This window comes from Citrus clementina, unplaced genomic scaffold (assembly GCF_000493195.1).
Source record: "Citrus clementina cultivar Clemenules unplaced genomic scaffold, Citrus_clementina_v1.0 scaffold_8, whole genome shotgun sequence".
In the NCBI taxonomy this organism is placed as follows: Eukaryota; Viridiplantae; Streptophyta; class Magnoliopsida; order Sapindales; family Rutaceae; genus Citrus; species Citrus x clementina.
In genome coordinates, this window is record NW_006262022.1 from 539,944 (window position 1) to 567,075 (window position 27,132).

The 27,132-nt window shown below is 35.2% G+C and overlaps 5 protein-coding genes and 1 pseudogene across 5 annotated transcripts; 2 read left to right on the forward strand and 4 right to left on the reverse strand.

Moving 5' to 3' along the window:
- Positions 1-97: 97 nt before the first annotated feature.
- LOC18034463 (L-ascorbate oxidase homolog) lies at positions 98-2,843 on the reverse strand. Its single transcript, XM_006422426.2, has 8 exons — positions 2,569-2,843; positions 2,372-2,481; positions 1,882-2,152; positions 1,649-1,751; positions 1,180-1,525; positions 729-1,094; positions 568-646; positions 98-478 (listed from the first exon to the last, which is right to left on the reverse strand). Exons 1-8 carry the CDS (start codon positions 2,716-2,718, stop codon positions 266-268), a joined length of 1,638 nt encoding a protein of 545 aa, XP_006422489.1. The 5' UTR covers positions 2,719-2,843; the 3' UTR covers positions 98-265.
- A 2,821-nt stretch (positions 2,844-5,664) lies between these two features.
- Positions 5,665-7,360, forward strand: LOC18034485 (signal recognition particle 43 kDa protein, chloroplastic). Its single transcript, XM_006422427.2, has one exon. The coding sequence runs from the start codon at positions 6,110-6,112 to the stop codon at positions 7,277-7,279; it is 1,170 nt and encodes a 389-aa protein (XP_006422490.1). The 5' UTR covers positions 5,665-6,109; the 3' UTR covers positions 7,280-7,360.
- Positions 7,361-8,439: 1,079 nt separating this feature from the next.
- On the forward strand, positions 8,440-10,500 carry LOC18034785. Its single transcript, XM_024179128.1, has 3 exons — positions 8,440-9,119; positions 9,376-9,561; positions 9,998-10,500. The coding sequence occupies exons 1-3, from the start codon at positions 8,670-8,672 to the stop codon at positions 10,283-10,285; spliced, it is 924 nt and encodes a 307-aa protein (XP_024034896.1). The 5' UTR covers positions 8,440-8,669; the 3' UTR covers positions 10,286-10,500.
- A 383-nt stretch (positions 10,501-10,883) lies between these two features.
- Positions 10,884-11,529, reverse strand: LOC18034786 (phosphoprotein ECPP44). The gene is made up of 2 exons (XM_024179017.1): positions 11,356-11,529; positions 10,884-11,275 (listed from the first exon to the last, which is right to left on the reverse strand). The coding sequence occupies exons 1-2, from the start codon at positions 11,527-11,529 to the stop codon at positions 10,907-10,909; spliced, it is 543 nt and encodes a 180-aa protein (XP_024034785.1). The 3' UTR covers positions 10,884-10,906.
- Positions 11,530-13,123: 1,594 nt separating this feature from the next.
- Positions 13,124-15,371, reverse strand: LOC18035382 (annotated as a pseudogene).
- A 3,666-nt stretch (positions 15,372-19,037) lies between these two features.
- LOC18035533 (lysine histidine transporter-like 8) lies at positions 19,038-21,066 on the reverse strand. Its single transcript, XM_006422433.2, has 4 exons — positions 20,619-21,066; positions 20,389-20,522; positions 19,643-20,214; positions 19,038-19,549 (listed from the first exon to the last, which is right to left on the reverse strand). The coding sequence occupies exons 1-4, from the start codon at positions 20,915-20,917 to the stop codon at positions 19,061-19,063; spliced, it is 1,494 nt and encodes a 497-aa protein (XP_006422496.1). The 5' UTR covers positions 20,918-21,066; the 3' UTR covers positions 19,038-19,060.
- Positions 21,067-27,132: the final 6,066 nt, after the last annotated feature.

Genomic DNA, 27,132 nt, shown 5'->3' on the forward strand with positions numbered 1-27,132 from the left:
AATGCTTCAGTGAACGAAGTTAATGGGGGTAAAAGAAGACAATTAGAGATGACAGAAAGATGAATTTAGAACCGTTCCTTGCTTTTCTTTTACAGTAGAAAAGCAAATTTATAATAAATTTACTATGAACAAAATAATTGCTACACTTTGATTATTACAAACCAAAAATACAAATTTTGCTAAAAAAGAATAGGACATCAAGCTGGGGTCATGTCATACGTAATTGTAAATGTAAATTCAACATCTCGTTCTTTAGCAGATTCTCTTATAGAGATCTTGTGTGTTTGCCTTTGGCCCTGCCGCAGAGAAGAGCATTCTTCGGAATCGGATACTCATCCCTGATTGATTCAACAGGTGAATAAACTCTCAAATAAAATTGTTGTCCGAGATATTGCCGTGCCCAAAACTCACTCCTGACGTTCCACATTCCCACATTATCAAGTGCTACATAAATAGCAGTCCATGACTTGGGATATACCTGTAACACACCAAAACAAGTATTTATTTTCTGCAACATTTCAGGTGATTAGCATTATGCAACAAAATTTCCTTAAGCAAACATCTAACCTGAGTTGTGCAACGTGAGACGGCATCTCTCAAATTGTACTCATTACGACTGGCCGGTGTCCACACTCCACCATTCATTCTGCAATCCAAAAATATTCCAAGATTAGTTCACAAGCACATTAATATTTTTCAGTTCAGTATGCGTGCGGATTCATTCTTACCCGACTACCCAGAAGTTGTATCCATCAATGTGCCAGCTCTGTACAATATTTTCATGATTTTGGAACACAATTTCAATAAAGCCTCTGAAGTCAGCACCCATAACTGATGTGTCAAGGTAAATGTTACCACCGGTTGGCTGATCCTGGATGCTACCGACGCGAAAAACACCTCCAATTTTGAAGTAATCTGCTAGCTTCAGGGGAGTGTCAGCTGGGATGAAAGACACACTGTTAACTGCATATCTCTGCTTGCCATTGACTTGACCAGCTGAACTTTCTAGCTTGATAGTTCTTGAAATGTTAATAAGACCATAGTGGTATGATCCTTGTGGGTTTGGTCTTGGTCCACTTGCTGTCAAATTAGTCCTGTAATGTGACCGAAAATAATCACACTTGGGATTATATAAATAAAAATATTTTCGATTAAAAAAAAAAAACACGCTCGAATTACCTAATTGAACGGGCCTGGTTAAGAGACCAATCAATTTGGGTGGTGGGCCCCCCGGGAACTGGGCCGGAGACTGGGCGGGCCGGGTTACTGTAGTGGAGGGTGCCAGCGCTGGTTAGGACTTTGTTGGTGAACCGGGTCGAGACTGCAATGTAGAAATCCTGTGGGGGCTGGTCCATGGTAACAAGCACAGAGTAGGACTGACCCACGTGAACATCAAGGGATGAATAAGTGGTTTGGATGGTGTGGGTTCCTTCAACTTCAACAAGCTTCATCTTGTGGCCTTGAATGCGAAAATTGAGCGAATGTTGCAGGCCCACATTTGATATCCTGAACCTGTAGGTTTTTCCTGAAATGTCCCCAAAAAAGAAATATTATAAAAAAAGAAAAAAGAAGAAAAGAAATGATTCAATTCAATGTAGCCACTAGCCAATTTAACATGCTCACAAGCAATATATGATTTGAAATTTACCTTGCTCAACTGTGAAAGATGCACCATTGGATCCATGACCATTGATCAAAATGCCATCAGGGGAAGGCAGCCTGTGGCCTCTATCCAGAACAGCCTTCAATTTCTGTACCAAGAACATTAGATCTGTTAGGATCTTTTGCACGTGGGGGAATTGAACTTAAGACTATAGTTGTGATATAATGTTAGAGGCTAACAATAGTATCAAAGACAAGTGAAAAAATTGTTTCACTTACATTGTGATTGGCCTTGTACCAATCACCAATAAGAACAGTGAAATCTCCAGCAGGTTCAGGGAATGGAACAGGAATCAAGGGCCTGCTGAGAATCCTGATGCCTCCAAAGCCACCAGCTGCCTTTTGAAAGCCAACAGATGGGAAGTAAAAATAGCTTCCGATTTGATCTTTCACTTGTAAAATGTAAGTGAAATTTTTTCCTGGAGGAATTGGACAGGTGGTACCGTACACTCCATCTTCATATGAATTTCTCCTCTGCTGCACGCCATTCCTGATTCAATTTGCCAATCACAATGCAAAGTTTTAGCCATATTAACCAAAAAAAAAAAATTACGAAAAGTACTATGACTGTTTGATAGGAAACATAAGAGTGTTGATTAAGATCTTTTAGGGGGTGGACGTATGTATTCGAACCGGTAACTCTCAAATAAAAAATCGTCAACTCCAATGCATGGATTATTCAAAGTTCAAAGATCACAGAAATGCTAACCAGGAGATGAGGAAAGGCTCTGGTAAGCTGTTATGAACATTGATGATTAGATTGTCATTGGTGACAGAATAAATATCAGGCCCTGGAAACTGTCCATTAATAAGAATACCCTGGAAACAAAAATGCAAATCCTGTTCAATAATTTTTCAGATCAAAAACATCCAAAATATGATCAAAACTTTCAAATTTTTACAAACCTGTTGGCGAACTCCAAGTGGGTATATGTCACCATAAGTTACATTCCATGTGAAAAACCTGTAAGGACTTTCAGCCCTGGCAACAATGGCGAACATTGCCAAAAAATAGACAACACATAGCTGCCAAATCAAAGCACTTTTTGGCAACATTTTGGAAAGAAACCGAATCAAGAAGTAAAGAGTTTGTGTAAATGAATGACCAAGGAATGAATGACCAAGGGAAGGTTATAGAAAGCACACACTTAAATATGGTTAGTGGTAACTGAAAGATGACATGTATTTAAAGAACATTTCAAGGAGGGAAGCTTATAAAGAAGTAGAAGCCAAGCCAACCCAAAAGTGCTTCCTGTCACATTACCAAATACAAAATGCTTAGTGGGGCAGCAATAAAAGCGGTGCTGGGCCTGTCTAATATTAGGATTTTGCAGCCAATGGGTGTCCTCCACGTAAGCAAAATTTGGGTTTTAATGACCTTGTAAGCAGCTTAATAAGACCGCGTTTGCTTGCTTTCACATGCACAGTACATATTGAGATGCAGGTGTGTGCCCGTGATTTCTGACGCGACACACGGTATTTACATGTGCCCATTTTCTCGCTCAACTAACACGCCACGCCACCTTTTGGAGGATCCGCACTCGGGGCAATGGCCATGATCAACGGTGGAGATTGATTCATTTGTTAAGACCCACTTGGAATCAAGGGTTATAAGTGATGATTGACTGTTGATATAATTTTACGCGGAAACTATGATGGTAATGTGGAAAGTTCCTGAAATTGCATTTGCTGATTGCAGATTGCCTGGCGACAGGGGAATGACAGTGAATAAATTAATGGAATTTTTGTTGATTAAGATGCTGCTTTATCGTGTTAATTAAAATTAAATAAATGACTCATTTTATATTATTGTTCTGCATTCACATTCGTGCCAAAGTTGATTTAATTTATAAATGGGACTTGCAGTTATTCTATTTTATGGACTGACTTTTCTTTTGTATAGAAGTTTACAATATCTGTATATTCTTTGCTATAAATTCCATGCATGGGAAAAAAAAAATTAAAAAAGACAAAAGGGTTAGTCAATATTCCAGTAAGCCACAGCTGGTTGAGGCCAATCATCAGTCAAATATATTGTGCTTTCTTAATTTTCAAAATACATTCGGTTTGGAGCTGTATGAAAGTGCTTTCTGTGAGTAGCTTCCCGGAAAGTGTTTTTTGTTTTACTTATGAAGCTTGAAGAAGCGTCTCATCAATAGATTTTATAATTAATAATAATAATTTAAAAAAAAAAAAAGAAAATCAAGTATTATTCTTTGATTGCAATCCCTTTTTCTTATAACTCTATCCTCGCAATTGTAAGGGCATGAGTTCGAGACTTCACAATGTATTTATAGGTTTAATTTCCTTCATTAATTTGAGTATCAATATAGTAATCTCATAAAAGATGAATGCTAATTTGAGTAATAGTCTCGTATAATTTTTTTTTTTTAAATCTTTTCCCCCACTTTAAATCTATTTAGCCTAAATATAACAAAATGAACAAATCAATGTATAAATTTGGTTATCTTATAATGTCTAACTTGCAAGGATGATGATGTACTCGTTGATTTTAACTTATCTTGTGATGATATAGATTTAATGCTTTTCGTGTTGTAAAAAACATCCACATATATTGATGGTGGAGAACTTGGAATGTAATGTGCTAATCAATTCTATAAGGACACGGCTAACCCATTTTTTTTTATTGTTGTTAAATCATTTCAAAAATGGTTTCTTTTCATTAACTTATTGTTGATAATGACCTTATTACCAATAATTTTAATACACAGAGAAGTTTTTAATGTCATTAACAATCGACCGCACGTACATGGTAGTGAATGATGATCGATTCAAACAGTAGCATCAATATTTTTTTTTTTCAAAATTTTGAACTTATTAATTAGTCATTTTCTGAATTCTTACTATTTTTAAGTATAATATGTTTGCTTGCTTATACTTCTTGGCTGTAAACATTCTATTCATAACAAGCTTTTAATTATTTGAGGTGGATGAGGTCCACAATCCATATGTTACTCCACAAATATAAATAGGTGGTGGCCTTGCAACGATTAGGCTATTAGACGCAAATGATGACCCAAAACAAAACTTAATTAAAAGTCTCAACTTGAAGGACAGCAGCGCACTCTCCCAAAAATGAATTTTTACGTAGTGGATAATTATAAACTATTCTAATAAAATTGTCTCTGTTTCTATTCTTTTCAAAACTTATATATATAGTAGTTTTTTTTTTTGTTTGGGATCTTAAAATGTAGGAAAAGTTTAAAAAAAATTTAAAATCGTGGGATTTTAAAAATTTAAAATTAAAAGTTCTTAAACTACACAATTTATACATTTTTTTTTAGATTTTTCCACACTTTAAAATTTTAAATTAGAACATTTTTATATATTAGTAGTTTTCCAATCCAAGATCTTAAAGTATGAGAAAAATCTGAAAAAGCTCTAAAATCATAAGATTTTAAAAGTTTAAAACTACAAGCGCTTGAACAACATATTTATGTGTTTTTCCAAATTTTTCCGCACTTTAAAATTTCATATCATAATATATATGTGTGCGTGTAGTTTTATTGTTGGTGCATGGTTTAGATAGCGTACATTTGTTGGTGGCAGCATAACGCCACAAGCAATGGATTGGTGTCCAACAAGATTAGACAATATTTCAATGGTTTTCTTTTATTACTTGTTAGTTTTCTATGTTCATTAGAATATTTAAGTTAGAGTATACCTTTGTGAGTTGTCTATTTTTTAAGCGATATGAAAAAAATGAGAAAAAAAGAAAATGCATTCTTTTATTTTATTTTATTTTATGTCTGCGAGTTACTACTTAGTAGGGGCGGATAATACATTTGATAAAATCAAAATAACTAAATAAAATTTAAAGAATTGAGCTTTTTACACATGGGACAGACTAAAACTTTTCAAAATCAATTAGAGTATCTTCATAGTTTCAAAACTTACTGTTACAAAATTCAAAGAAAATAAGATCTTTTTTTGTTTCTTTTTTAAATTACCCTTTCAACTTTTCCATAGGACGTGCCCCAACTGGTGTTAGACGGAATCTGTCATGATAGTAGTGAAAATAACAGATTTCACAGAAAACATGAGGGAGATTACCAAAATTTCCCCATTTACATTATAGAAATAGATTACAGGCCCCAACTTTAGTTTCTCACACTGCAGTCGCACATTTCTAGCCACAAAAATAAATAAAAAAAGACTATTCTATGTATAACGTTACGTGGACAAAACAAAACATAATCCAGACGGACCAGAACTAGAAGATTGCGTTTCTTATCCACTAACAAAACACACACACACTGTCTTTCCCTGTCTTCAGATTACACACAACTTGAACTCGCCATTGATGTCAAATACTAAACGCTGAAAACTCACTCCATACGCAAAAATATGTGCATGATCATATGATATGAACAAGTAAACCCTAGTACCCAGTTCAGCTCGACTCAATCCGACATTGGTAATTAATATGGGGGACTCTCTCTTACTAAACCAATCACTCGCCCGCCTCAAACTCCTTCCCAAAATCCCACCTCCCGCTTCTCAATTTCTTCACATCAAACCGCCACAACCCCACGGTAAGCTCCACTCCACTGCTTCTTTTGCCATCCAAAACCAACAGCAGACGCAGTACGGCACAACAGATCAAAACGACGACGAATCATACGGCGAAGTCAGCAAGATCATCGGCAGCAGAGCCCTCGAGGATGCCACCGGCATGGAGTACCTAATCGAATGGAAAGACGGCCACGCCCCCTCCTGGGTCCCACAGGACTACATTGCCAAAGACGTCGTTGCCGAATACGAGTCTCCCTGGTGGACTGCCGCCAAGAAAGCCGACGATGCCGCGTTGAAGGAAATCATCGAAGCCGGCGACGGGCGCGACGTCGACGCCGTCGACAACGACGGACGGACTGCCCTGCTGTTCGTGTCCGGGCTCGGGTCTGAGGCTTGCGTCAGGGTTTTGGCGGAAGCTGGGACCGATTTGAACCACAGGGATAGCGGAGGCGGGTTAACGGCGCTGCATATGGCGGCTGGGTACGTTAAGCCCGGTGTGGCGAAGCTCTTGCTCGAACTGGGAGCCGATGCTGACGTGGAGGACGACAGAGGGTTAACGCCGTTAGCTTTGGCCAAGGAGATCTTGCGCGTTACGCCTAAAGGGAACCCAATGCAATTCGCGAGGAGGCTGGGGCTGGAAGCCGTGATTAGGAACTTAGAGGAGGCGGTATTCGAGTACGCTGAGGTGCAGGAGATTCTGGAGAAGAGAGGGAAGGGTGATCAACTGGAGTATTTGGTCAAATGGAGGGACGGCGGCGATAACGAGTGGGTCAAAGTAGGCTTCATTGCTGAGGATTTGGTGACCGATTATGAGGCTGGCCTGGAATACGCAGTGGCGGAGGGTGTGCTTGGGAAGAGAATGGGGGACGATGGGAAGAGAGAGTTTTTGGTTAAGTGGACGGATATTGATGAGGCCACCTGGGAGCCCGAGGAGAACGTTGATCCTGATTTGATCAAGGAGTTTGAGGATAGTCAAAGTGACGGTGCGGTCCTTTTAAATGAGAATCACATCGGGGATGCAGTTGGGGCCCGGGCCCAATTAAGTGAAGGCGATGCAGCCCCTGAGTCCGCTAGAGTTTAGGTGTTTGGAAGCGATTACTCGTAGTGGCTTGATTGTTATTTTCTATATTTATGAAAGCAAATTATAACTTTTTTTATTCTTCAAAATTTTGCTTTCATAATTTTGGGAAGACTCAAGCTCTCCACCTCATGGAGGTAGGTGGTGTCGACCAACTCAACTCAATTGAATTATTGACGAAAAAAAAACTCCAATTCTAATTATACAAGATCAACCAATAAGTTTGCTTAAAAATTGAATTATGAATCGATTTACATTCTATATCTTCAATAGAAACGAAATGAATCAATTGCTAAATCATTATTACCAGTTAGGAGATGACATAAATCGAATATTAAGCCTCATAAAATATAAGGGGGAACTTTGAACTCTTTATTTTTTAAATTTTGAAAAAGAGATGGGTTATCATAGTTCCCTACTATTACCTCTTTTAATTCACACCCCTACTAGGGTAATATTCCCTTAATTTGATTTGAATTAATTTTTTTAACTAATTCGAATACTTTGACGAAGACGTGCTCGCCCTGAGGCTAATTAATGCATGGTTAGTTTTTTTTTTTTTTTGAACTGATTAAGCATTAGGTTACTGTATTACACAGAGATATATATAACTGCTATGACAGCAAGTCATTACACTGATATTTATAATCAGATATATATTCATGGGACTTATATTATTACATTTTTAGTCTATGAAGCACGTGCCGAGCCAAATACCCCTTACGGAAGAGGGATGTCTCTACTCCACTCACATTTCGCAAGGAGAAAGACGTTATAAGTAGTCTCCACACAATTGTATTTAATTGAGGGAGGTTGAGTCCGTAGAGACTCGAACCATTGCCCTCATAGTCATGCTTAACTTTGAGGGCAATGGTTCACCACTGGACTACAAGCCCAAGTGGCTAATGCATGGTTAGTTAGACGTGCGTACAGCTACCCCAGCCTGCAGGTATTGACGGCGTCGTGACACCCGTTTCATTAAAACAATGTGATTTCCCCACATGGCAACAGTATCCCCGCTTTTTACATCCTGATTTGTTTAAACCAAGGTCAATCCGGACATTCCAATATTTTATCCAGTCAAATATACTGATTGCCAAACCGCTCACTCGCGTTCAAATTCGGTGACCAGAACGCTTCCCTAATCACCGTCCGATCAACTCTCTCCATCCATTCATCCCTCCCTCGCGCGTACGACTCAGCACAGCGTCAACAACACGCACGAGGCCAAAATGAGAAACTCCCTCCCCTTGTTCGCACTTCGGAGCCTTTATCAGAATTAACTGTCACTTCCTTTTTCTCAGCAACGCTTTTGTCTCTCCTTCAGTACGTTACCATTTCGTTCAATTATCATTCACAAAACTTAACAAAACCCAAAACCCTAATCTTCACAATGCATGCTAAGACTGACTCAGAAGGCACGAGCATTAACGACGCCACGTGGCCACCGCGGTCACCACCTCGCCGGCCGATTTACTACGTGCAGAGCCCGTCGCACCCCGACGTCGAGAAGATGTCGTACGGGTCGAGCCCCACGGGCTCGCCGGCGCACCACTACTATCACTGCTCTCCCATTCACCACTCCCGCGAGTCCTCAACTTCCCGGTTCTCCGCTTCGCTCAAGAACCCCAGAGGCGTATCGGCTTGGAGACACGTGCAGCTTGATCACAAAGACGGCGACGGCGACGGCGACGACGAAGAAATGGACGGTCGTGATGAGGGCTCTGGCCGTAATGTGAGATTGTACGTGTGTATCGGATTCTTCTTCGTGCTTTTGTTCACTGTGTTTTGCTTGATCTTGTGGGGTGCCAGCAAGCCTTACAAGCCTAAAATCATCGTAAAGGTAATTCTCTATATTTTTTTGTTTTCCTGGTTTGCTGAGTTGATCCGAGTCGAGCCAGCGACTCAGTTTACTGCTTTCATCGAGAAACGAGCCGGCATTAGTTTCTTACCCTCTGGCAGAGGGGTTGTTGATGTGGATGGACTGCACGCCGTTTTGATTTTCAAAACCCCGCTTTATTAGCCTTTTTGTTTAATTAATTAATTAATTTTATAATTAGTTTAATTAATTTCATTTGAGATAATATTATGGTGGGCAGAACATAGTGTTCGAGAATTTTAATGTACAAGCGGGGAGCGACGAGTCAGGGGTGCCAACAGACATGTTATCATTGAACTCAACGGTCAAGATCTTATACAGAAACCCCGCTACATTTTTTGCTGTCCACGTCACTTCTACTCCTCTTGAGCTTCACTATTTCCAGCTCAAACTTGCATCTGGACAGGTAAATTCCTATGCTAAATCGAAGGTCAAATCGGTCATTTTGGGGCTAAATTTTTCTGGGTTAAAGTTCCAAAAACGTTTTGGGCATGGCAAAGCTTCGAATGCCATAGCCAATTGGGCTGCTTTTTATTTGAATGCCTGTGAAAAAGACAGCACCCTGGAAAAATGTATTATTGTAGCCTTTTTGGGAAGTGTAATTTGGGTCCACAGCACGCAACTGGGTCTTTATCATTTTGGCTTTAAGCTACTTTAGCATCTAGTAGTAGTAGATATTATTAATTATGGTCCTTAAATTTAACTTAATTTCTAGTGTTAGGAGTCTTGACCTTGTACCTCTACTTAACGCCTTTGGTACCCATTTTTGGGTTGGTTAAGTTCGTGATCATGGTATAGTAGTTCTGAATGTAATTTAATTTTGTTTATGATGGATAAATTAGATGAAGAAGTTTAGTCAATCGAGGAAGAGTCAGCGAAATGTAGTAACGGTGGTGCAAGGGTATCAAGTGCCACTGTATGGCGGGGTTCCGGTTCTTGCAAGTGCTAAAGGGCACCTTGATAGAGCAGAAGTTCCATTGAACCTGACATTCGTGATGAGGTCAAGGGCCTACATTTTGGGGAGACTGGTGAAGTCTAAGTTCTATCGGAGGATTAGGTGTTCTGTCACTTTAAGAGGCAATAAACTTGGCAAGCCCCTTAATTTGACAAATGCATGTTTTTATCAATGAATGAAAGAAGCTCTCCAAATTTTCTGTTGGTTCACTTAATCAGAAGTTTTGATTTATCTTGCATACCAGTACCAGATGATGGTTCAACTGTAAGTTGCAGATGGAACAGTTGGAGTTGGATTCTCTGCGTTTCGTTGGAAATGTAAATTTCTCTAGATGTATTGATATAGATTCCAATTCAAAGTTATATTTACCCTTTTGCAGAGGCTTCTTGTTCAAATTTTCTTTCTTTTGAGATTGACATCATGCATTTATGTCTCCTTACGTTTCTTGCAATACTGGTGTGTGGTATAAGCATCTTCAAAATATATTTACACTCTTGATTTGAAAATGTGATGGGGATCTACTGATTTTAGTTGCTCAGGTGAATTTCGTTGTTGCTTTGTAAATGTATGCACTTGAGCTTGCATGTGTTTCTTCTTCTCCTTCCATGTTTCTTCATTCTCAAACTTCTGGAAACACTTATTTTATTTATGCAAATAGGCAAGACATACGGCTACCGAACTACATGAACTACATGAAGAACTTCTCCGAGTATGGAGTATCATAAATGAACCGAAAAACACTTCAAACAAACAACAAAATACCATGTCCTCAAAGCAATTCCTTCTTATGTTTCTTTCAATTATCCTTGTGCTTTGCCTTCTCGTCTTCACTGTGATAACCGGGAAGCTTCTCCTTGATCTTCTCTAATATTCCTTTCTTCTCCTTTTCATCCCCTTCTGCTAAATGCTCATTTGGGCAACACCCAGCACAAGCAGCACCCTCTTCAGCCTTCTTGTGTTGACCTGGAAGTTTATCCTTGATCTTCTCGAGAAAGCCTTTCTTCTCCTCCAGATGTGTTGCTTCTGCACTCGCTATCTCATCGTTTTTCTCAACCGCATTTTCTTCCTTTTCACTCGATATTTTCTCTTGGATCTTCTCCTTTAATCCCTTCTTCTTCTTCCTCTTCTTCTCTCCATCTGCTCCCTCTATTTCTTCCTCACTTGACTGCAAGTTTGTAAACGACCCTTTTTGTGAGTAAAACATTGGTAGCAAAAACACCATTAACAACTATATCAAGAGCTTACCGAGCTAGAGTTGCTATGTGCTTGTTGTAGGTTTTCCACAAAAGCAGGCTTCTCTTCCTTTGTCTCAACATCGACCATGGCTGCATCTTGAGATTTCTCTTCATTTTTATTCTTCAAGAAATCAAACATTCCGCAACCTTTTGCTTCATTTCCTTGTTGCTGATGATCTGCCATAGCGCTAAAAGCAAAAACAAACAGAATTAGTAGCAAAGTGGACGAAAACAGACTTTGAACAATGGCTATTGATGATAGGCAACACTTGTGGATTTTACATTGAGACCAAATGGTATTTATAGGAGTAAAGTTTATAGGCAATGCAAGTAGTAGAAATTGATTACCATTGTTTGCAGATGGAATCATATCACATGCAAGATAAAAAAAAATGAATTATGCTTTGTTGGTGTTTGTGTTGTGCACGAGTGTTGAAAGAAATGTCCTACAGAAGTTGTGACAATGTAATGAGAAGCTTGCACCGGCCCTGTTATTTGGCCCTCCGAGGAAGAAAAACGACATGGGCGGTGTACGTAGTCGGTCCGCACTAATCAAGAGAAGCCAAGTGTTTGCTGATGGGGGCGGAGTTCGAGATCGAAAGTACTTCTATTAAATTCTTAGTTTAAAATGACAGAGGTTATTTATACTTTGTTCATTGAAGACTTTAAGAAGTTGGCATGTGCATTTGTAAACCCTTATGAGCTAAAATCCTGACTACATCAACATAACACTCAAAATCGTGCCTAACCAACCAAGTCCAAAGTTAAAGGCCTTAAGCCACCACATTGCAGCATTTTTGCTGGGTTTCTTGAATAAATTGTACGTGGATACACAAATGTGAAAGGTAATACAATTTCTCCAGATAAACCTTCCAAGCTTCCAGGAATGGAAATGCCAAAGTGAGAAAGCTAATTAGAAAGATAACGAAAACAACCTCGAAGACAAACTTAAGAGATCTTAAGCGAGGATACACCTAGACCTAAAATCAGCAGCTGTTCAGTACGATGCTCCTCACTCTCTCTTCAAAATCTTTAGTTTTCTGATACACTTCTAAGTTTAATTTGTTGTTAACACACCAAATTTTTGGAAATGTTTTGGATGCTCCTAAACTTGCCTCTTAACCATCCATTTTTGTTGAGTTCATTTTATTTTATTCTTTATCCAAATAATAAGATAATTGAAGGTTTAAAAAGGAACATAAAATGAGTGAGGTTGATTTAATTAGAAAAGTATAAATTAATTAAAATGAGTCAGGTTGATTTAATTAGAAAAGTATAAATTAATTTTTTTATTGTGTGTATGGCGACCACCCAAATTTACGTACAAGCACGTTCAAAATCATTTTTTGTCTCGCATGTCTTATTAAATTAAATAAAGCAAAGATAAAATTATAAATGTGATAAAGCTGATTGATGATTTGAAATTATAAAGGGTTCCAAAATCTTTTGAATGCATACTGTCGATTAAATAAGACCTTCTTTATTTTCTTCGAAAGAATTATATAATGACTATATCCAAAGTAAGAATTAAACAATGATGTGCATGTCTATCGGTAATTGAAGTGCTAAATTGTGATTGCAGCTAGATGGTGTTGTCTATAGCCTTTAAATCCACACATTAGAACAACATCAGAACTATCCAACCAAGCAAAAACAATGTTAAAAAAAAAAAAAGTGAAAATGACAAAAGAGTCTGTAAATAAGTTGACTTTTGAAAAGAGGCAGGTCAGGCTCTTTAATTTTCATTCAAAATTAATCTATACTACACGTAGGTGGGTTTAGCAGGCCAGTAATATTGAGTAAATCTGATTTCTCGCCAAGTATTTGTGATTAAGGGCTAAAAAAGTTGGCATGCACGCCCTTAGTAACCAAATTCCAGAATGTTGCGACCACCAACATAACACTCAAAATTATGCCAAAGCAACCAAGACCCAAGTTCAGCCACCACAATGTACCACTTTGGTCAGGTTTCTTGATTAGATTGTACATTAAACAAGGATAAGAAAATTTGAAAGGCAGTGTCAATCCTCCCATGAAAGGTGCCAAGCTGGGGAAAAATGGAAATGCCACCGATAACAAGGATATCAAACCTGTGAAGAAGAAGCGGTAGGCAGCGAGAACCCGCCGTGGACACTGTTGCTGCTTCTTGAAAATGTACCGGAATTCCAAACTGTCGAAAGCCGGCATGGCGTAGATTTGAAATTGGCAAAGGCAGTTTATTATCTGTAGTAAGTATATTGAGCCCATTGCTCCTCTTGAAGTGTCGTGTCCATGAACTTGCGAAAATACACTCAGCAATCCTTCCTTTGCTGTCACCTGGTGGAATCAGTGATCTATTCACATTATTATCTTTTCGAAAATTCGAGATTTCTAATTTGAAATTACTCAAGAACAAACCCCGATCAGATCAGATCAGAAGAGAATCCTGAAAATGAATTAATTACCTTATTTCCATAAGCCCAATATCCTGTTAAAGCGAGCGGAAACGAACACATTCCTATTGTCATATATGAAATTTTCACCGCTCTCCACATTTTTTGACTGGATGGATTAAATTTGCTTGAAGGTAAGGTGCCTTGTATCTCAAGCACAAGATTATGGCCTCTAAATGCAAGCACAATAGTACCAATGGCATTCAAGATGCATATTTAGCCATGCCTGATTTTCCCTCCTCTACTCGGCTGTAAGAAACATCATTGGCCCTACCTTTTCTGATAGTTAGAGCCCAAAGGAGAGTGACATATACAACGGCCGTGACAGTTCCTGTCTTAGAGAACTTTAATACTGAATTCAGGTTGGGCAATAATTGAGAAACAACGATAGCTATGCAAATGAACAACAAGCACCATACTACCCCAGGCAATGACTTGGCTTCACACGTGGCGATTCCACCGCACATGATCTTGTATAAAGTTTCCAAGTCCGCACCTGCTGTGATTATCAGCATTATACATGTTCCTCCCGATAGGTACCACACAGGAAATACACATAGAGATTTCGCCAGCTTCGGCCCTGTACACATAATAAGTCTCTTTTACTTATAGCTACAAGTCTCCGTTCAACACGTGATACAAGAAGAAAAAGGAATAAAAACGGGAGAGAACAACACTCTGGTTCATACTTTTTCCTTAATTACTCATTATGCACATCTCCGGCTTCGTAATTTCAATGTTTAAATTTTACTTGAATTTTCCATGTGCAAAATTCTTGGTACCTCTAACATACACACGTAACAAGCTTTGGATGGATGAGGGTTTGCTCCAGGAGCTCCAAAGGCTCTCTCATATTAAACACACATTACAAAACACTGATAATAGGAGTATAATAGAAAAAAAAAAATAACTAAAAACTGAAAAGTAGATTTTTTGAAACTAGGTTGTACAGGGTAATTAAAAAAAGTGGGGACCTGTGTGGTAAAAGTGAGAAATGTATATAAAGGATCTCAGCGTCATTCTGCTTTAATTAAAAAAAAAAGAAAGTTTTTGTGCATGAAAAACTTTGAATTGGGTTTTGGAGATTTGAGGTTTGACAGGGCATTATATATAACTAGACAATGCCGTCTAATCTTGATTAACATTCAGTTGTATTTGCATTTTAAAATATTGTAGAAATGTCTGTCTCTTTCTATGTACTAACCAAAGGCGGCTTTGGCAACATGCATGTATCTGCTGTAGCGAGTTCCGGGGACTGGTTCTGCGAGATGGACAAGAAGCCATATCGTGTAAATCTGCCATGCAAATGCTGTCAATAAACATATGATTCCCCACGTCCTGCGACAATTAATAATTGTTCAGAAAATATATTTCAGGCTCTCTTATGTATATGTATCTTGCATTCATGCATCTGAATTAACTCATAAACTTACCAACCAAGAGTGGCAAATCCAACAGGAAGGAAAAGGGCTTGGATTCCGATTCCTGATGTGACAATATGAAAGACTGTAGAAAAAGTATTGCCGTTTCTTGATGCTGTGAGAGGCAACCAATCGTCAAGCGAATTAGGTTGCAGTTTCTGTACTTCTTGCATCTCTAATTTTGTCCGCAAATGAATCCTATGAATCCTCTACCGAGCAAAAGAATTTCCTTATTATGAAAGACCGAAATCACTGGCGTTTTTAGCTCCTTTTGTCCACAAATTCTGAGAAAAAAGATTGAAGCCCTCGCCCCTCTCACATATGCTTAAATGATTTCTTGTGACAAAATGAATCTTGTTATTTAATTTAGTTATAGTTACAAGTTAGCTAGGTATTAAAATTAATTTTTAATTATTTTTAAATCAACGACTCTATAATAAATAGCCCGCAATCACTAACATGATTGGTATATTTTTCAAACTAAATATATACATGTAATTATATCAATTTAAGTTAATAAAAGGTTTACAAAATAAAAAATAGAAAATGCTTCTTTTATCAGGTGATGATTTACACGTGATTATTGTAGATTTGTCATAATAATTACTAATTTTTCATTTAACTTTCAAAATAAATAAAAACATTTTGTGTTTCACAGTTCATACATCTTTAATCCATCTCCATCCATGCACAAACATAAATTAAATAATTTCTCTAAAAGAAATAAATTCATAGATTAATTGACTTGGATTGAGACAAAACTTTATGAACAAATAACTATTATATATATCAAATTATACTCAGTTAATTCTAATCGAGCTCCTGTGAAGGAGATCTTCTTCACCGTCCACCTAAGCTACGCAGGAAATGTCTAAAGTCAATCCCAAGAATAATGAAGCTTGATAGAATCTTTCTATCTAGATGAAGATAATTTGCATCTTCAAAGACATGTCTATTTTACCCAAGTCTTTCTCCGAGACAGTGCCCATATCATTATACCTTCAAAAAAACTTTCTAGTTCACTAAAAAATGAATGAGCATTGTCTAGTTCCAAAATTTGATTTTCAATATCAAAATAGATGAAATAACTGTCCTTCTTAGTTCATAATCAGTCAATCAAGAAATGATTCAACATTCAAAGTCTAAAATTTTGTCTTTTTCTTTTCCTTTTGCCTCTAGTTGTTGAGAAGTCTTTCTTGAGAGTTTACGAAGTTTCCCGTTTTCTCACGATATTACATGTGAATATCAATAATTTAATAAATCAACTCTAGATAAAGAAATAATATTTTTTATTATTTTGATTTGGGGAATGATTTGTCTTTATTTGTTTTTATCTTTTTGTTGACTATTAAATATGACAGCTGATTAATTAATTTTCCACAAAATGAAAATGACGGAATCCAACTAATATGCATGGCATGACACGCGTGGAAGTGTTTTTTGACTCATGGTCACCTATATATAAAATATTATTTATTGTCACCACATTATCCGTTTAATTTTTTTTTTATATTAATCACGAGGTATCCTGGGGAGGGCCCCAACTGTGGGAGGCACCTTTAAGCCCGTACCACAACTCAGACTAGAAGTCCCCGCTCGAACCGGGAGGCACAAGTTCTCCCAACAAATGCGACTTTCCTGCGACTCGAACTGGGGAGTAAACCCAGTCAAGCCACTTAAGGGGACTCCATTGCCAGTGGAGCCAACACTTTATTGGTATTATCCGTTTAATTTCAATTAATGAAAAAGTTGTCCAAAAAATTTACCTTAATGAAGTTGAGGTGTGATTGATTAATGGAGTGCATATCATTTTTCGAATTTGATCTCCTTCCATACTGCCAGTTTAGAACTCCATTTGCTAGCCTCCCGGATAATTTCATTACCTTCGCAAGCAAGATCACGTCCTTCGTTATGAGCTTGTAGTCTTGTACACATGCTTTTAGAGCTACTCAATTAGTTATAACACTAGGTGCATTTCTCCAAGGATGTCCTAAAAGTATTTTTGTTTGAACGTTGATACATAATTAACATGATACAATATGTGTTACCATTACTTAATACAACAATCTTGATTACATATGGAAGTTTTTTAAAAAAGAGAGACATTGAGGACTACTCGGGCCCCCACCCACCCAATAAAAAAAAAAAGGAACAAAAAAAAATGGTAAAGGAAGAAATTTTTTCATCTATTTATTTTGTATCGTTTTGGCGCCATAGTCGAGTGGTAAGGCAAGGGACTGTCCTTTCATAGATTAATTTTAGGTAGCGTTTATATTTTGGATTGAAGTGGGAATCCTGAGGAGTGAGAATCCTAGGATTGAGAGAGTAAAGTGAGAGTGAGAGTAGATTATTTACTTACACTGGAATGGAAATATGGAATGAATATTAGAATTCAATTTATGTGTTTACTTTGTCTTTGCTTGGGAGTGAATAATATCAAATTACAATTTTACTCTTATTTAAAGAATTGTAGTTTTTAATTACAAAGTTAATAAAAATATATTTGATGAATAAACATTTATTTTATTATATTTCTAAATTTATAATAATTATTAATATTCTTAATTATGTAAATTAAAAATTATTGATAAGGAAAACATAAATGGAACATTTTTACTATTAACATAGAACAAAAATAATATTTTCTTAGAATAAACTATTTATTATTATTAATTATTAATATTAAATAAATATAATACTATTATTTTTAAATAAATATAATATTATTCTTTTTAAATAAATATAATATTATTATTTTTAAATAAATATAATAATATTATATTTTCAAATAAAGATAGTATATAGTAATATTATTAATTCTCTATTAATATAATAATATTTTATTTTTATTTTATTAAATATAATTATATTAAATTTAATAAAAGGAGGGTAACTATAAAATGAAACATTATTTTATTTTATATAATTATATTAAATTTATTATTACATAAAATAATATTATTATTTAGTACAAAATTAATATTTTCTTAGAATAAACTATTTATTATTCTTAATTATTAATAGTAAATAAATATAATATTATTATTTTTAAATAAATATAATAATATTATATTTTCAAATAAAGATAGTATATAGTAATATTATTAATTCTCTATTAACAGTATAATATTAGTTTTAAGTAATTTTAACTTAGAATCAATGCAAATTATTATTTAGTTAAATATAATAATATTATTTAAATAAATATAATAATTTTTATTTTATTTTATTAAATATAATTATATTAAATTTAATAAAATGAGGGTAAAAAAAGAAGAGGTGGGAGTTGATTCCCGCCCCTCATGGGAGCCACTCCAAAAATGGGTGGAGTCCACAGAGTGGGATTCCTAATCCTCCCGTACAAGTAAACACGGGAGTGGGAGGAATCCACACTTCTCACTCCCACTCCAAAAAGTAAACACAACATAATAGTAATCTCTACTGGGAGAAATAAATTAAGTATACAGTTAACCATAACGATTTATATATATAACATTTTTTTGGTTATTAAAATTACAATATTGAGTTTAGGAGGCGAGTGAAATTCAATAAATCCGATAAATTGTTTTTGAACAAATACTTTCTATGAATGATAATCTTTAATTTACCCAAAAAATGTGAACATTTCAATTTATCTTTTTTTCATTAAGAAGATTAAAAAAAAAGAAAGAAAAAATGAAAAACCTTCGATAGCATGTCTTCCATTTGTCCTCATCTTCTAAATAAATAAAAGGTAAATTGAAGTTTTCACAATTTTGAGTAAATTGAAGTTTGTCATTCTATCTCGAAGATGAAGTGAACTTTAACCTTTTATACATGTCAAATACGTCACTCTATGCATAATTTTCTCTCTAAGAATTTGTCATTTAGGCCTAAAGAAGTTGGCATGTAACCCCTTATCAGCCAAGTTCCACGCTGCTGCAACAACTAACATGACACTCAAAATCGTGCCTAAGCAGCCAAGCCCCACGTTCAGCCACCACATTGCACCGCTTCTGCTTGGTTTTTTTATCAAAATGTACATGAAGCATGGATAAACATATGTCAAAGGCAATGCAATTCCTCCTATCAAAGGTGCCAAGCTGCCCAAAAAGGGAAATGCCACTGCTATGAAGAATGTCAAGCCGCCAAAGAAGAGCCGAATGCCTGCACGGACCCAGCCTGGACACCGTTGCTTCTTCTTGCTGACGTACTGGAATTCCAAGTTGTCGAAAACCGGCATGGCATAGATTTGGAAAGAACTTAGGCTGTTTATCAGAACTAGCAGGTATATTGTCCCCATCACATGTTTTGAAGTGTTATGTCCATGAACTTGTGAAAGTGCACTTAGTAATCCTCCGTTTACAGGTACCTGGAATCCAATAACACACATCGTTATCTTGTTCGAAAATTGATCTATTGCTAAGACAACTTAGATGATGAGAGAATCTTCGAGAACGCTTACCTTATTTCCATAAGCCCAAAATCCAGTTATAGTAAGTGGAAATAAACACATGGCTATCAGTAGATAAGAAATTATTGTTCCTTTCCACATTGTTTGACAAGATGGATTTCTTCTGCTTGAAGGCAAGGTGCCTTGTATCTCAAGCACAAGATTATGGCCTCTGAACGCGAGCGCAATTTTCCCAATGGCATTAAAAATATTGCCAAACTCAGCCATATCTGATTTCGACTCTTGTGATGGGCTGTAAGATACCCCATTGGGCCTTCCTTTGTTGATGGAAAGAGCCCAAATGAATGTACAATACGCAACGGCTGTGATTGCTCCAACCATTGAGACCTTGGCTACTGAATTCAAGTTGGGCAATATTTGAGCTATAGCAATAGCCATGCATGTGAACACCAAGAACCATTCTACACCCGTCAATGACTTGGCTTCACACGTGGATCCACCTCCACACGCGATCTTGTATAAAGTTTCCATGTTCCCTCCTGCTGTGATTATCAGCATCACACAAGTTCCTCCTGATAGGTACATCACAGGAAATATAGCAAGCAATTTCCCTTGCTTTGGACCTGGACATTTAAAAAAAAAGTCTCGTTAGCGACGACATAATACTACTTGCCTACAAACATCATGTGATAAACGCAAAAGAAAAGAAAAGTATAAAATAAGGTGAACAATTTTGAATTGAGATTCTATTTTAAAATGTACTGTGATGTCTACAGAGTGTGTCTGTATATACTAACCAAAGGCAACTACAGCGAGATGGAGGTATCGACTGTAGCGAGTTCCAGGGACTGATTCAGCTAGTATGACAAGAAGCCATATGGTGTACAGCTGCCATGCAAATGATATCGATAAACATATGACTCCCCATGTCCTGTAACCATTAATTGAAAATCGAATCAGAGAAGAATTTATATATTTTCCAGGAACTTGAAACCTGGCAAATTGATAGACTTTGTAAATTACTTACCAACCAAGAGCGGCAAATGCAACAGGAAGTAAAAGGGCTTGGGATCCGATCCCTGAAGAGATTAGATGAAACACAGCATAAAAGATATTGCCGTTTCTGGATTCTGTGATGGGGAGCCAAGCATCAACCGGATTAAGCTCCCCGACGACGCGATCGTTTGAGAGACCATTGAAGCCTGTACTCATAGACCTGGATTCAACGGTGATGACTTGCAGTTGCTGATCATCATTTGGGTCTTTAGTAGCGGTTTGGTGTAGTGGCAACTGGTCAATAAAACTTTCTACTGCCACTTCTCCCATATCTTACAAGCCTTAGTTCCTTGTTTCTGTCACCGCTAATGCTGAAACTATTTGTATATAAGACCAGCTTCGTTTGCCCGCAATGGAATCCCCTCTGTCGTTCTGAATCTCCTTCTCCTGACTGAAAGCGATGGAGTTTTTTTTGTTAGTTTCTTGTCCACAAATTTGGAAAGGAAATTGAAGGCAACCCACCTCTTAAGTACATCATTATAATAAGATTGCCAAATCAAATTTGATGAATACTGATATCATCGCTGATATAAGGCCTGTGACGTATTGTGTAGTGGTATCACGATTGTGAGTCAATCACATACGCATTCATGTGTACACGCGTCACGTATGTTGTCATTATTATTATTTTGTTGTCACGCCTTGCCAGACAATGATTAAAAGTAAGAAATTAAAATCAAATTATCTTTTGAAAAAATTGAACTTCTTTTTAACATTTTATATTTTAATTATAGTTAGGTAATAACCCAAATCAGGCGGTTATTGCAAACCGTTTCTGTTTTTTTTTTTTTTAATTTGACTAATATTGCATGTTTAAGATTAAGGGACACGCATGCATGCATATAGTCATTGTCGTTGTAACTTGCTAGGAAATTGCAGGTTCCTATTTGATAGTTTAACTTGGACCGTCCGATTTTAACTCTCCAAAAGGACTTTTGCTTCACTCCAAAAAATTCAACCACCGAAAGCAGGCAATATTGAAAATTAAGATAGTTTTGGACTTTGAAGTAAGTCATTCCGGAAAACTCATGGCTGCTCTGTCTGTATACTCTCTATTTATTAAATTGTTGCTGCACATGTATTTATCTACTCTCACTCCATTGATTCACAGGTTAACGTGTGACACAAACATGATAAAAGGGTGTATAAGACTTTCTTTATGTCATCCACTTAAATTGATAGATTATTTTTTTAAAAAAAAAATTACAATTATGAATTAAAAGTCACCACATCTCAAGTTCAAACATTTAATCACGACTTAAAAGTTAATTAAAAAAAAGAAAAAGAAAAAGAAAAAGGTAAAGAGATTGTGATGATCTCGTGTAAGATTGATCAAACTAAATTTTGGATGTATGAAGTTTCAATAAATTATTTATGAACTAAACTAAAATCTTTTATATCTTTACAAATCAAAATCCAGATTGTCCAAATTCAAATATAAATTTATTGTAGGATGACAGGAATCACATTAAAATCCTTCCCAACCAATGCCATTCTAATATGCACATATGACATGAATCAACATCATTATGGGATACATATGACAATGATCAATGCTATCATAACATTCACAAATGGCAAAACCGTTATGTGCACATAGAAATGGGAAATGAATCCCAAAAAATTGTATTGATTATTTACCTTTATATAGATTTGTGTTGTGTATGAATCGGTCCTTTGAGCCATATCAATTAAATTTGATTAAATTATACTTTTTTTTTTAAATCTTTCATAGGGCTCAATAAAAATGAGACATACATATATAAGACCGTATGAGGTGATAGTCCTAACCATGATGCTTTGCCATTTGATTGAGGGATCCACTGTCTTTTAATAATAAGTTTGGTGGCCTCAAAGTCGGATTTGCATATGATCTCAAAAAAGGAAAAAAAAAAAAGAAAAAAAAAAGAGAGACCTATTACTCTACTAAGGAAAAGTCGTGGGTGCTCATGAAATTCGTTTTTCATCTATTTTATGTTACGTGTACATTTTAACTAATTATGACAATTTATGTACGTCACATATCAAGTAGTGAAATAGAGAGATTGTCAATTTTCTCTCCTCTGTAATCAATATATACCATTTATCATATTGCTATTTTTATAATAACTAATAACCTCTGTGACAGCATAAATTCATAATATTATCTTTATTTTTAAATACACTTTAATTCATATTTATTATAAAATAAATAAATCATATGAATAGAAACTAAATAAAAAAATTAAGTATTAAAAATAAAAAAATATGTTTTGAAGTAAAAAATTAATAATTCTGTCCTAAATTATTTATTTATATATATAATTAAAATCAACTCGCAAAATCAACTGAAATTAGGTTGAGCCCCCACTGGTCATGTGCTCCATCCGTCCCTGGTGTACACACGTCACGTAAGAAATTAAAATCAAATTATATTTTGAAAAAATTGAACTTCCTTTTAAGATTTTAAATTTTAATTAGGTAGTTGTTAAGTTACATAATCATGTAACTTACATCAACCCAATACTTGTTACTACTAACATAAAAACATAAACAACAAAAACTAAATGTGTGATAGTGGTATCAAGTGTTGAGTTAATGTAAGTTACGTGATCGCCACTTGGGCTTGTAGCCCAGTGGTGAACCATTGCCCTCAAAGTTAAGCATGATTATGAGGGCAATGGTTCGAGTCCCCACGGACTCAACCTCCCTTAATTAAATATAATTGTGTGGAGACTACTTACAACGTCTTTCTCCCTTGCGAAATGCGAGTGGAGTAGAGACATCCCTCATCCGTGAGGGGTATTTGGCTGGACATGTGCTTCATAGACTAAAAATGTAATAATGTAAGTCTCATGTATATATATCTGATTGTAAATATCAGTGTAATGACCTGCTGTCATAGCAGTTATATAGATTTCTGTGTAATACAGTAACCTGATGCTTAATCAGTTCAAAAAAAAAAAATGTAAGTTACGTGATCATGTAACTTAACAAGCGTCTTTTAATTATAGTTAGATAATAACCCAAATCAGGCGGTTATTGCAAACCGTTTCTGTTTTTAATTAATGAAATGAAAGTTTCGTTTTCTCTTTTCTTTTTTTAAAATTTGATTAATATTGCATGTTTAAGATTAAGGGACATGCGCGCATGCATATAGTCATTGTCGTTGTAATTTGCTAGGAAATTGCAGGCTCCTATTTGATAGTCAACTTGGACCGTCCGATTTTAACTCTCCAAAATGACTTTTGTTTCACACCAAAAATTTCAACTACCGAAAGCAGGCAATATTGAAAATTAAGATAGTTTTGGACTTTGAAGTAAGTCATTACCGAAAATTCATGGCTGCTCTGACTGTATACTCTCTATTTATTAGATTCTCGCTACACATGTATCCATCTACTCTCACTCCATCATTGATTGATAGGTTAACATGACACCAACATGATAAAAGGGCGTCTAAGACTTTCTTATATCATCCACTTAAATTAATAGTTTATTTTAAAAAAAAAAATCATAGTCATAAATTAAAAGTCACAGTATCTCAATATCAAATATTTAATCATGACTTAATAGTCAATTAAAAAAAAAAAGAGATTGTGATAATCTCGTACAAGATCGATCAAACTGAATTTTGAATGTATCAAATTTCAATAAATAATTTATCAACCCAAATAAAAATCTTTTATATCTTTACAAATCAAAATCCAGATTGTCGAAATTCAAATATAAATTTATTGTAGGGTGACAGGAATCGCATTAAAATCCTTCCCATCCAATGCCATTCTAACATGCACATTTCACATATGACATGACTCAACATCGATCATTATAAGATACACATGACAATGATCAATGCTATCATATCATTCACCAATGGCAAAACCATTATGTGCACGTAGAAATGGGAAATGAATCCCAAGAAATTGTATTGATTATTTACCTTTATATAGATTTGTGTTGTGTATGAATCGGTCCTTTGAGCCATATCAAATAAATTTGATCAAGTTATACAATGTTTTTTAAAATCTTTCATAGGGCTCAATAAAAATGAGAAATACATATATAAGATGTGACAGTCCTAACCATGATGTTTTGCCATTTGATTGAGGGACCCACTGTTTTCTAATAATAATTTTGGTGGTCTCAACTCTCAAAGTCGGATTTGCATATGATCTCAAAAAAGAAAAAAAGAAAAAAAGAGACCTATTACTCTACTAAGAAAAAGTCTTGGGTGCTCCTAAAGTTTATTTTTCATTTATTTTATGTTACTTGTATATTTTAATTAATTATGACAATTTATGTACATCACACATCAAGCAGTGGATAATTAAGAAACAGAGAGATTATCAATTTTTCCCTTACTGTAATCAATATATACCATTGACTCCCTTGTTGTTTTTATAATAGTTAATAATCTCCCTAAAAAAAATAAGTTTACAATATTATCATTATTTTCAAATACACTTTTATTCAGATTTATTATAGATTAAATAAATCATATGAATAAAAACTAAATAAAAATTAAGTATTAAAAATAAAAAAATATATGTTTTGATGTGAACAAAAAAATTAATAATAATTTTTTTCTTATAATTTTTTATTTTATAAAAATTTTCTTGTAATAAATTTTTTATAATATTTTAAAATTAAATGTAAAAAGTACAAGAAAAATATTTTACCATTTATTTTATAATAATTTTTTATTTATCATTCAAGTTTTCTTATAATAATTTTTATCATCTTATAATAATTTTCTTATATATTTATTATAAGAAAATGTTTATAAAATAAAAAAAAGTACAAGAAGAATATTTTATTATGAATTTTTCACATCAAAACATATATTTCTTATTTTTAATACTTAATTTATTTTGTTTTAATCTCCATTCATGTGATTTATTTAATTTATAATAAATAAGAATAAAAATATATTTAAAAATAAAAATCAGTATTATAAATTTACGCTGTTAGGAGATTATTGTGCTAATGTAAAAATAATAAAAGTACAAATGGTATATATTAATTAAAATAAGAAAAAAATTAGCAATGTCCGTTAAAAGACATTACTTTAGGAGCATCAGTGATTGGGCCACCTCAGGCCTGCGTTATACAAATTTTTCTGTAGGAAAGATGTTTACGGAAGTCCAGATGGAATGCATAGTTTTGCTTCTAATAAATAATAATAGGGAAATAGAAAAGTTACTCCTCTGGCGTTGGTACAGGCCGACAGCCATTGGTAGTTGTGTTTTCTAGAAGTGATTGCTTACTTGGACAACGAATAATGTTGGTGCCATTGGACCATATTCATAATATTATAGTAATTTACACAAACATTCTTCCCCAGAAAATTAAGTCGTAAAGTACCACTAAATGGGAACAAGTGATCGATTGCTATTTCGCCACCATTTTTTTGTTTATCTGAGATTATTTAAGTAAAATTGAGTTCATGTCATAGGTGGGATTATGATCTCTCTTAATCATAACATTTCTGGCTTTTGAAGTATCTTTTGACATCACATATATTATTACGTACGAATAATTACTTATTAGCCACGATATACCACAAACTGAGATATTATTTTATTTTAGTATTGCTGTAAAATCACGATAGAATTCTAGTCAGCTTCAAAACTGCTGCAATTAATTTCTTTAGCTCTTTAGTTATTTTCTCCCACTCACAAAAGTCTATTTAGTTATTAAGTACGTATGAGTATTTCTATGATTAATTGGTTCCAGAGATACGTACTATTAGAAGTTAATGGAGAAAAAATATAATACACCTCAGTCGGTCTTATATATCGACAAATGCCGGCTCTCTTTCAACAGAAGTCAGCATTGGATTGGCAAACCACATGATAACACGACAATAATCATGCAAGTTTCTGCTTTTTGTAGACTAGAATGACATAAAATTTTTAGTGGGCATCCCACTTGTTTAACGTTAATGCATGATACACAATAAGATGACCCTGTATCCTTTCCAACGGGATGCACGAGATATTTGAATCGTATGCTCTCTCTAGAAGTTTACAAATAAAAAAGTCGAGAGCGATCAACAGAAGCCAAGGCAATATACAAATTTCTTTTTCCTTGTAAATAAAATATTCATATGGTTTAATTAAAGAAGGAAAAGATATGTACACCATATGAAAGCACTCGCTAGTCCATTTGCAGTACCCTAGCTAGAAAACGACTCGTATTTGCATAAATACGAGGCGCCTATCAAGACCTTCACTTTCAACTTCCCTAGTCTTTAGCTTTATGTATCACCTTTTATGAGCAGGAGCAAGCATTATTGACCACATTTGAATGAGACGCGTCAGTAAAGCAGCAGTACGTAGTAAAGCTCATTTGACAGAGTCCATTAATGGTGGCTGCCTTTAATAAAAGAACTGACAGCAGACTCTTTTTGTGGGTCCACTTATAATACAGCGGTTGTATCTCATACAGCCGCTTTTTATTATTTTATTAATACAACCAATAACCGGCACCGGTACTCTCAT

What these genes read in the sequence shown, in the direction of transcription:
- LOC18035533 (XM_006422433.2), bottom strand. Translation starts at nt 20,917, where the DNA reads ATGGGAGAAGTGGCAGTAGAAAGTTTTATTGACCAGTTGCCACTACAC. An exon ending in GCATTTGCCGCTCTTGGTTG is followed by an intron (nt 20,523 to 20,618) that starts GTAAGTAATTTA and finishes TAATGGTTACAG; the next exon opens with GACATGGGGAGTCATATGTT. An exon ending in TCTCGCTGTAGTTGCCTTTG is followed by an intron (nt 20,215 to 20,388) that starts GTTAGTATATAC and finishes TTAAATGTCCAG; the next exon opens with GTCCAAAGCAAGGGAAATTG.
- LOC18034786 (XM_024179017.1), bottom strand. Translation starts at nt 11,529, where the DNA reads ATGGCAGATCATCAGCAACAAGGAAATGAAGCAAAAGGTTGCGGAATG. An exon ending in CACATAGCAACTCTAGCTCG is followed by an intron (nt 11,276 to 11,355) that starts GTAAGCTCTTGA and finishes ACAAACTTGCAG; the next exon opens with TCAAGTGAGGAAGAAATAGA.
- LOC18034785 (XM_024179128.1), top strand. Translation starts at nt 8,670, where the DNA reads ATGCATGCTAAGACTGACTCAGAAGGCACGAGCATTAACGACGCCACG. An exon ending in AGCCTAAAATCATCGTAAAG is followed by an intron (nt 9,120 to 9,375) that starts GTAATTCTCTAT and finishes TATGGTGGGCAG; the next exon opens with AACATAGTGTTCGAGAATTT. An exon ending in TCAAACTTGCATCTGGACAG is followed by an intron (nt 9,562 to 9,997) that starts GTAAATTCCTAT and finishes TGGATAAATTAG; the next exon opens with ATGAAGAAGTTTAGTCAATC.
- LOC18034463 (XM_006422426.2), bottom strand. Translation starts at nt 2,718, where the DNA reads ATGTTGCCAAAAAGTGCTTTGATTTGGCAGCTATGTGTTGTCTATTTT. An exon ending in GAGCCTTTCCTCATCTCCTG is followed by an intron (nt 2,153 to 2,371) that starts GTTAGCATTTCT and finishes AAATTGAATCAG; the next exon opens with GAATGGCGTGCAGCAGAGGA. An exon ending in TCTCACGTTGCACAACTCAG is followed by an intron (nt 479 to 567) that starts GTTAGATGTTTG and finishes GGTGTGTTACAG; the next exon opens with GTATATCCCAAGTCATGGAC.
- LOC18034485 (XM_006422427.2), top strand. Translation starts at nt 6,110, where the DNA reads ATGGGGGACTCTCTCTTACTAAACCAATCACTCGCCCGCCTCAAACTC.